The sequence below is a fragment of the Scylla paramamosain genome, chromosome 7 (genome assembly GCF_035594125.1).
Source record: "Scylla paramamosain isolate STU-SP2022 chromosome 7, ASM3559412v1, whole genome shotgun sequence".
Taxonomy (NCBI): Eukaryota; Metazoa; Arthropoda; class Malacostraca; order Decapoda; family Portunidae; genus Scylla; species Scylla paramamosain.
The window spans coordinates 29,356,857-29,367,085 of record NC_087157.1 but is presented as its reverse complement, the minus strand read 5'-3'; the positions used below and the strand labels follow the sequence as shown (position 1 = coordinate 29,367,085).

General features: G+C 39.9%; 1 protein-coding gene across 1 annotated transcript; it reads right to left on the bottom strand.

The window, feature by feature from the left end:
- Window positions 1-257: 257 nt before the first annotated feature.
- LOC135102320 (alpha-aminoadipic semialdehyde dehydrogenase-like) lies at window positions 258-9,606 on the bottom strand. The gene is made up of 9 exons (XM_064007360.1): window positions 9,332-9,606; window positions 7,003-7,110; window positions 6,184-6,292; window positions 5,446-5,663; window positions 5,058-5,273; window positions 4,321-4,500; window positions 3,887-4,046; window positions 3,196-3,425; window positions 258-840 (listed from the first exon to the last, which is right to left on the bottom strand). The coding sequence occupies exons 1-9, from the start codon at window positions 9,518-9,520 to the stop codon at window positions 628-630; spliced, it is 1,623 nt and encodes a 540-aa protein (XP_063863430.1). The 5' UTR covers window positions 9,521-9,606; the 3' UTR covers window positions 258-627.
- Between the last annotated feature and the right edge of the window lie 623 nt (window positions 9,607-10,229).

Here is a 10,229-nt window from a genome sequence, read left to right as displayed (position 1 = left end):
AATAAATGTTTTGTTGGAAATAATAAACTTCTGACAGCTGTCTAAATCCTGGAAAGTGACTGTGGTACAGAAAATGACTGTACTACATTCACAAAAAAAAACTTTAGTACAGTGAATTTCTCCTTTCACATAGGCCTAAAGCCTGAGAGAGGAAATACTTGCAAATGTTAATGTATGCATGGAGACATTTCGTTTTGGGTATCCACTTTTACAGCCAGGGATATAAACAGAAACACAGTGAAATTGAAAAACACATAAAACAACTTTTAAATTATATTGTGATTCCACATAACAGGATACAAATGTAGTATATAAAATATTGCATCTTTACAAAATAGCTCTTAACAATTTGGTATCCTGTTCTTTGTAAATTATTTCATTACAGGGATCACCGTTTCATTACATTAGAGTAAACTGACACAATCAATTGCATAATATTGAGCAGATAGTTTCTTTAATAATGTAATAAAACTTAAATGTTTCATCACAAAAGGATTTCACAAAAAACTCAAAGTATAAAAATTCAGCTGAAAAGGAGCAGCACACTGAAGATATTAAGATGGACAAACTGTCTTGGATCATCAGCCAAGACAGCCAATAAGAGCACTTTGGGCAAGGCTGTGGCATTTATTCAAACTTAATGCCCTGAGCAAGTGGAAGTTCCTTGGTGTAGTTGATAGTGCAGGTGGAGCGCCGCATGTACTGCTTCCAAGCATCAGACCCAGACTCTCGGCCTCCACCTGTGTGCTTCTCTCCTCCAAAGGCACCACCAATTTCTGCTCCATTGGTAGGGATGTTGATGTTGATGATGCCGCAGTCTGAACCCTTTGGACCCAACCACTGCAGAGAACCAAAAAGAGGAAATATCATACATGTGCAGTGATAATTAGTGACACTCTTTTTGAGATTTTGGTGAAACTTTTGCTGTTGCCTTGGACATATCAAAAGCTTTTGATAGAGTCTGGCAAATAGCTTTGATTTCCAAAACTACCCTCCTATGGCTTCTATCCTTCTCTCTGTAACTTCATCTCCAGTTTCCTTTCTGACCATTCTACTGCTGCTGTGGTAGATGGTCACTATTCTTCTAAATCTATTAATGGTGGTTTTCCTTAGGGTTCTCTCCTATCACCCACTCTCTTCTTATTATTCATTAATGATCTAAACCAAACTTCTTGTCCTATCCACTCCTACATGGATGATACCACACTGCACTTTTCCACATCTTTTCATAGACGTCCAACCCTTCAGGAAATAAACATTTCACACAGGGAAACCACAGAATGCTTGACTTCTGACCTTTCTAAAATTTCTGATTGGGGCAAAGCAAACTTGGTATTGTTCAATGCCTCAAAAACTCAATTCCTCAATCTATCAACTTGACACAACCTTCCAGACAACTATCCCTTCTTCTTCAATGACACTTGACTGTCCCCCTCTTCTATACTGAACATCCTCAGTTTGTCCTTTACTTATAATCTGAACTGGAAACTTACCATTTCATCTTTAGCTAAAACAGCTTCTATGAAGTTAGGCGTTCTGAGACGTCTCCGCCAGTTTTTCTCACCCCCAGCTGCTAACTCTATACAAAGGCCTTATCCGTCCATGTATGGAGTATGCTTCACATGTCTGGGGGGGTTCCATTCATACTGCTCTTCTAGACAGGGTGGAATCAAAAGCTTTTCGTTTCATCAACTTCTCTCCTCTAACTGACTGACTGTCTTCACTCTCTCTCACATCACTGCAATGTTGCATCTCTAGCTGTCTTCTACCACTATTTTCATGCTAACTGCATGCCTTCCTTCCTCCCGTAGTCTCGCTGCACAAGATTTTCTTCTTTCTCTCATCCCTATTCTGTCCACCTCTCTAATGCAAGAGTTAACCAGTATTCTCAATCATTCATCCCTTTCTCTGGTAAACTCTGGAACTCCCTGCCTGCTTCTGTTTTTCCACCTTCCTATGACTTGAATTCCTTCAAAAGGGAGGTTTCAAGATACTTATCTTTCAATTTTTTACTACTGCTTTGGACCCTTTTATGGGACTGGAATTTCAGTGGGCAGTTTTTTTTTTTTTTTTTTTTTTTTTTTGCCCTTGGCCAGTGTCCCTCCTACATAAAAAAAAAAAAAATACAAGTCTTCAATTGAAGGCAATAACAAGTAAAGGAAACAATGCTGTGGACATAAAATATGGTGGAGAGAGAGAGAGAGAGAGAGAGAGAGAGAGAGAGAGAGAGAGAGAGAGAGAGAGAGAGAGAGAGAGAGAGAGAGAGAGAGAGAGAGAGAGAGAGAGAGAGAGAACATTTTGACACAAGTTGAAAGATTAAAAAGTGATCAAGGATGCTGGCCATATCTCTAAGGCATTAAAAAAAAATGGTTAAGTTGGTATATTAGTTACTTTAGGCCATGTAGTATAGCAAAATAAAAGGCTTGTTCACCAAGTTAGTTGTTAAATGAAGATGAAACACAAAGCTGGTGGTGAACATTGAAATCTCCGAATGTTGACATTTTGGTCAGCAAAAGGAAAGTTGAGTGTGAATGTACTCCACCATGGAAGGCAAATAGTCAAGAAATTTTACACATTGAGGAGTTAGTTGAGAAATAAACAGCACAGATTAATTTAATAAGAAAAAACACTGGTCACAACCAAATGTTGGGAAATTCAGAAGATTCAAGAGCAAAGGTATGACAGCAAGTCAGATTATTGTGTACATAAATACAACAACATGAGTTGGGAATTTAATTTCTTGTGTTTCAATAAAGATGAACTCTGCCTATCCACACTATAATATAGTTTGCCAGACAAAGGAAGCAGTGTACTGTGTTAAGGTGAAAGGTGTATCCTTACCTATGTGACCCATTCTAGTGAAGAATATTTTTCTTCATCCAAAGTTAAGTAAAGCAAATGATATCCTCACCAGCAACACTATCCTGAACAATGGTTTTGGTTCATGTACTAATACATATTTGCTTATTCAAAACAATGTATACATACAGGAATAGAAGCCTTTTGTTGTTGTGAACTCAGACAAGGGTTGGCCTTTTACTTTTCATACTTTGTAAACTTGCCTCATCTATGAGAACAATTGGGTAGGAGTCATCACTAGCTCTGACTTCTTCCATCTTTCATTAATGGAGCAGCCAAAAGAATGACACTCGTATAAAGTTTGTACATAGTTCACAAAAGAATTACTTTACTTACCTTGAATACATTTGCAAGATTCTGTGTGAACAGGGATGAGGAAAGCCCTTGCTTCACTTCATTGTTCCAGCTAATGCCCTCATCCACAGAGGAGCACTTCAGGATGTATGCAATAGGGGCAAAGGTTTCCTTGTGAACCACTGGGGCATCATGAGGCAGGCCAGTGATGATGGTTGGCTCCACAAAGTATCCCTCCCGTTCTATCACCTTTCCACCAAACACCACTTTGCCTGGGGAAGGGTACAGCATTACTTTGAAGTAACATATAAATAGCATTAGTAGTATGATTAAATACTGGATGGCTATTTTCTAAAATATACAAGGAAAATTTTCCTAACACAGTTTCTAGCATGAGAAGGATTAGTAGTTTATATTTCAACAACAAAATACAAGGAAGATGGAACATGATTACCTGGCAACACTGACCTAAGAGCCATTCTTTCTATACTCATCATATTATACAGTTGCACACAAAGCTGTATTATTACTGTTGTTTTACTTCTGGAAAAGCACATAGTAGCTAAGTTGGATGCAGAGAAGTGAGCAGGGAATATCCTTGACTTAACTGGATAAAAGTACAAATGTAGACAGGAAAATATGAACTTCCTCAAATTCTAGGCACTACACTTAAGTAAATATATGTCCCTTGGTAAATGGTAAGCAAAATGAAGTTTGAAGAGAGCTGCCTAACCTCCAAGAGCCTGAGCTTCCTGCACAGTGGCTAGAAAGCCATCAATGCCCTGCTGGGAGTGCATGGGTCCATACAGTGTTCCATCATCAAGGGGGTCACCAATACGAGACATGAAGTTGCCATATGCCTTCACTAGCCGCTCCACAATGACATCATGGAGCTGTTGATGTCATACTATTTAGTGGCTGCTCTCCAGGTACACTACACAATAAAAGTAGCAAAAGCATTATTTGGTTCTTTACAACACAACTGAGTGATTAATGCCAATCATTATGTGTTTATTAGACATGATGTTTAGGAAGAAAAATAATTACACAGGAAATGCAAGGGAAAACATATAACTTGATCATTCCACTACAACAGACTCCCATCCATTGCTTCCTTAATGGATCATTTACATTTTTATTTAAAAAACATGGCTGGTGGGCACTCACAGTGTGGTGGAGAATGAGGCGGCGAGTGGTGGTACAGCGCTGGCCAGCTGTGCCTACACAGGCAAAGAGGGCAGCCCGCACAACCATCTCTGGATCAGCATCTTCATCCACAATGATGGCATTGTTGCCGCCCAACTCAAGCAGGTGACGACCAAAGCGTTCTTGTACCATGAGAGCAACCTGCACCAACACTGCCACTATTAGGGGATCAAGTCCCATTCACACTACAAGGCTTCTCAGCACACTACTCTGGTGTGCAGTGCTATTAACTAATTAGATATGGGTTGAATCTCCTTTTTTCATATAATACTAGATGTACAGTGTAAACATGATCAACAGTTCTTTAATTAACTGTACCTATAAAATTTATCTAGTTGCAACAGTCTCCATCTACTCAACCTCATACATCTCATCACTGCACACTCAAAACTCCTCACTCTCCCATTTCACTTAAGTAACCTACTAATGTCTTTCCATAGAACCACCTCTTACACCTACAATACCTATCTTAATCTTCTGTATCCTCATACTGAAATACAGGGACTTCCTTGGAAGCTCCAAGAGAGAGAGAGAGAGAGAGAGAGAGAGAGAGAGAGAGAGAGAGAGAGAGAGAGAGAGAGAGAGAGAGAGAGAGAGAGAGAGAAAATCTTCTTCTGTCAGTGATCAGTTACAACACATTACCACACTGAAAGATCTACGAGTAATGATGTAATGCCACAATATTCACAAAATGTAACCTTGTTGCCAACACTGGTGGATCCTGTGAACGACACTAATGGCAGTCTCTCATCCTTGGCCATGGCTGTGCCTACATCAGCTCCACCACAGCACAAAGCAGACACTGCACCTGGCAGATTGTTCTTGACCAGCACTGACTCAACAATTTTGGTGGTGGCAATGGATACCAAGGGGGTGGTGGGAGCTCCTTTCCACACCAGGGTGTCACCACACACCTGCCAACCAAACACAATTATATAGTGCATCTAAGTAATTATTCCAAGCATATGCAAGTAAAGAAACTCCATGCATATCAATCAAATAATGTAAGTAGGAAATAAATATTCAAAAGAATAAGTATAAAATCATATACACAATAATGACGAGTGTCATCAAAAAATGCCTTACCATGGCAATGGCACTGTTCCATCCATACACAGCCACAGGGAAGTTAAAGGCAGTGATGACACCCACAACACCCAAGGGATTCCAGTTTTCCATCAAGACATGGCCTGGTCTCTCTGAAGGTAGCACGGATCCTCCCACCATTCGGGACAAACCCACCGCAAAATCACAAATGTCGACATACTCCTGAACCTCACCAATACCCTCTGGTTTGATCTTGCCTGAAGAAATAATGCATGGTGAGTGTTTGCATGACACAAAAGGGAAGCTATCTTCTTTTCCACTGAACAGTTCAGGCACTGAGATGCAGCTATGTTGAACTTCAAACTGTTGGGCCTGTGATGAGTGAAGCCTAAAAACAACTATGGGTCTCATCTTAAAAATTATAGCATATTCTGAAAGAAGTCGCTGGAATTTTCAAGTGCGTTTATGATTCTAGTGATAGTCTGACAATGATATTCATCTGAGAAAAACATCCATGAGAACCTGATTAATAATTTATATGGCCTTTCAAAAATGTCTTGATGACAGTCCAAAGAATTTACAAAGGTGATATCACATTCTAAGACAAATAGTGTTTAGACTACAAGTCTACCTTTCCCAGGAATCTCTTACTTTAGAAGGTTAGGCAAAAGGATGAATAGCAGATTTAAAGGAAGTACATTAAAGTTGTAAAGTTGTGTAAATACAACGTATTGCAATTCTGTCATGTTACAAATTTTATTTCTCATCTATACTAACCCATCTCAACAGCTACTAGCTGTCCTAGAGGCACCAACTTTGCCCTCAGTGCCTCTCCAATCTGCCGCACAATCTCACCACGTGCAGGGGCAGGCATGTCAGCCCAGACCTATAATGTTCAGGTTTAATTATTGATAATTACCATCTACAATACTATTACAAACAGCATTATATGCCATTTATTCCCACAATAATCTTACTAAACAAAAATTTCCCTTATTTTTCTATCTTTCTGAATGTTAGGTTTCTGTAATGGATTATCTACCATACTAGGCAAACTTCAATTACTTTTCCACATGTTATAAGTGACAAAATGACTAAAAAATGGAAAACTACATTCAATCTCTTTGTTATCTCAGAGTTTTTGAAACATTATATTAGGAACAGTGAGAACAATACAATAAAGCAACATAGGTTTCTATACAGTTTCTCATGGTCAAATTATCTAGATCTCCTTTAGTACACCATATACCTATTTACTGCCTATTAAAAGAAATGTAGAATAAGTAGTGTGTGTGTGTGTGTGTGTGTGTGTGTGTGTGTGTGTGTGTGTGTGTGTGTGTGTGTGTGTGTGTGTGTGTGTGTGTACAGAAAAAGAGCTATGCTCATACTGTCCCACCTCCATTTTTACATATTCCTTGCATAAACCTGTTTCTTATCCAGACTATTCCAGATTTCCATGCTTCTGTGGAGAAAGTTATGCTTCCTAATTTAAATCCTTAAAGTGGTCTTCTGCTTTCTTCAATGTCCCCTTATGTCCTTTTTGTTCCACACAAATAGCTCTCTCTCTAGTAGTTGTAAGTGTGTATCTGCACTCACCTGCCATGCCTCCTTACTAGCCTTGATGCACTCATCCAGGTCCTGCACAGTGCCCTGCTGCACCTGGGCAATGGGCTGCTTGTTGGCCGGACAGTATGACGTGATGACCTGCATGGACACTTTGATGTACTATAGCTATTTGTACCTTAGGATGCCTTAGGAGAGAGAGAGAGAGAGAGAGAGAGAGAGAGAGAGAGAGAGAGAGAGAGAGAGAGAGAGAGAGAGAGAGAGAGAGAGAGAGAGAGAGAGAGAGAGAGAGAGAGAGAGAGAGAGACTGGCTTGGCAGTCAGATATATCTAAGTATCCTTAAGGGAAAATGTGAAGTAGTATTCATGGAAGGCGATGAAAGGTGATTTTACTAGGTGCAAGCTGACTGGTATATCACCAACTCCATTATGTTCATTCAAAAGCTCTAAGAAACCAGTTTGGAGTGGGAAATGTACAAGTGTTATGCTAGGGTGCCAGGTATCTTTTCCCACATGACAAGTAGGTAATTAGTATTTTACTATTTAAACCATTAATGATCAGAGATATTCAAAGTGGAGTTTCCTGCACAACTACATGAATCATGGCTTCGAGGAGGAAAGGTGGCAAAAGAAGAGAAGCTGCTGAGTCGAAGATTATGTATTACATTCTACATTCGAGAAGTATTGTTAATATTTGGTATGCATTAGAGAGAGAGAGAGAGAGAGAGAGAGAGAGAGAGAGAGAGAGAGAGAGAGAGAGAGAGAGAGAGAGAGAGAGAGAGAGAGAGAGAGAGAGATTCACAAATAATTAGGTACATCATATTCGAGAAAGAAAAGAAAAGAAAAAAAACTAGGTCAGTGACCAGCCTTAACACTTGGAAAATTACCAGTTTCAGGTTACAAACTAATAGACAAATGAGAGTAATTGCAAAAAAATGAGGCAAAGAAATTGATAACATGAAATATTTCCACTATCATGCGTCAGTGTCACAAAAACCTTGTGTGTGCACTCAGTTTACGGGAGTAATTCGAGAAAGTGTGAGGCAAAAGGTCTCTACAATACAAAATGCCGTAGTGCGTCGTGCATCATGGGTTTTAACGTTTATTTCCTGATATCAAATATAAATGTATTTTTGTTTATAACGTTTATTTCTTGATATTAAATGGAAAAGTACTTTTGTTAATAACGTTTATTCCTTGATATTAAATATAAGTGTATTTTTGTTTATGTTAGTTATAATGATATATTGCTTCATTTGACGTGTCTCATGTAATGTTTGATACATGCGTGGCTTCAAAAGGTTCACGATGGTCATTTAAATTTGATAACACAGATTTTACTTCAAACTACCACAGTGATGTAATGATCGTATTCCACGACTATGAATAGGATTAAGTGGAAGACTGGTTAAATACATGGCGTCATGGCTGGAAGTCAAGAAACAACTTGGTTGGTGATGAGACAGACTCCTGATTACTTCAAGGTCAATCTACTACCACTCCTCCGCTCCCAGCAGAGCTGTAGCATTTCTTCCCCCCCCACATCCCCCGGCCTATCTCTCTCTCTCTCTCTCTCTCTCTCTCTCTCTCTCTCTCTCTCTCTCTCTCTCCAATGCATACCAAATATTAACAATACTTCTTGAATCCATGAAGCGTGAAGTGCATGACATGTGCACATAATTATGCAACGCGGCAGTCACCCGGCATCTATTTCTAACCCATTCACTTGGGTTGCTGGGCAGAAGACGCCGGCCAATCCTCGCCCTCACCAACCACCAACCCTCGGCCTGCGCCTTTCCCCTCGTATTACCCCTCCCCGCCTCCCACCACCTCCACCACCACCACCGTCACAACCACACCACGAGTCTAAATAATTAATTACTACTATACATGATCAATTATTACTCTTAACCGATAGTACTTAAACATGCAACTTATAACAGAAGGGAGACAAAAAACACACAATGTGGTTTCAAGGTACTACTCGACTCTTCACGCTAAAATAAAGTACGGTGAACTAAGTACGGTTTCTTGTCGGAATTTATTACATAATTTTTGCTCCAGCACTTATGACGGTGATAACATACACAACCATTACTTACTATATCATGCAAGGTATCTAAAACTCCCACCACTAAGTTATATAAAGTGAAAAACTGCACAAATACAAAATGTACTTTGAGAATAAATGTCACGGAACTCTCACGCCATTTCTGCATGTTGCTCCAGCCCTGTTATCACGCCATGATGTTATCAGTCAGTCACAGCAGACGTGGGGTAAGCTGAAACGGCAACACTCCTGCCTCCCAACACAGCCACACCGCCTGCCATCACCACCACCAAAAAATAATAGTAATTCTCACCTCGCCATTGCCGAACCATTTGCCGTTAAACACTCCCTTGTTGGTCTCAGCCAGGCCCAGCTCCTTAAGGAAGGCGTACTTGGGCTGGTTGATAAGGAAGTTGCCTGACGACATGGTTCTTAGGAGAATGAGTGGCGAGTAGTGCGTGGCGGTGAACCGGGTGAGGGGCCGGGCTAGGAGGGGAGCCATGGTGCTGCTGCTAACCTGCCAGACGCCCGCTGGTGCCAGCTGCTCTGAGGCTTGGGCCGTGCTCGTCTGCTCTTCAATGAGGATTGGGACTGGGATATATAGTGTGAAGGATGAAATTCCCTAGAATTTTTTTCTACGATGTCCATCGTGTTTAAAGGAAGAAGTGAAAACTAAGGCATATAGCAAGCGTGTAAGAGAAATCGTGCAAATAATGAAACGATAATTAAGGGTATTACGGCTTAATGCTCTCAAATAAACCTCATCCCGAATCTTTATCACTGAATTTGACTTTCAAACTCTCCTTAAACTTATTGACATACTGACTTCTTATTTAAACCGTATGACCTACCAAAACTTTATCCACATCCCTACTAATACTCAAGGAAACCTTACATTTGAGTATTCCCTCATACAATGCGCAAGACGGAAAAGTACTGCCTGTTTAGTGTTTACAACAACCATGTAGGAAAGACATGCAGTACCTATCGGTGCTTTCTTTTTTAGTGTAGACAAAAAGTGTGAAATATGAAAAATGGTAGACATGTCTTGAAAGCTGAGTAAAGTGAATTATATAAAACAAATATTGTAAGCATCCCAAGTTACAGTAATAAAACTATGCATCCTACAAGGCAATGCCGCAAAATTCCCTTAAGTGAATTTTGCATTATTTTTCCTTTTCTTATCTTTCGTTTTGTTTAACTTGTAAAGA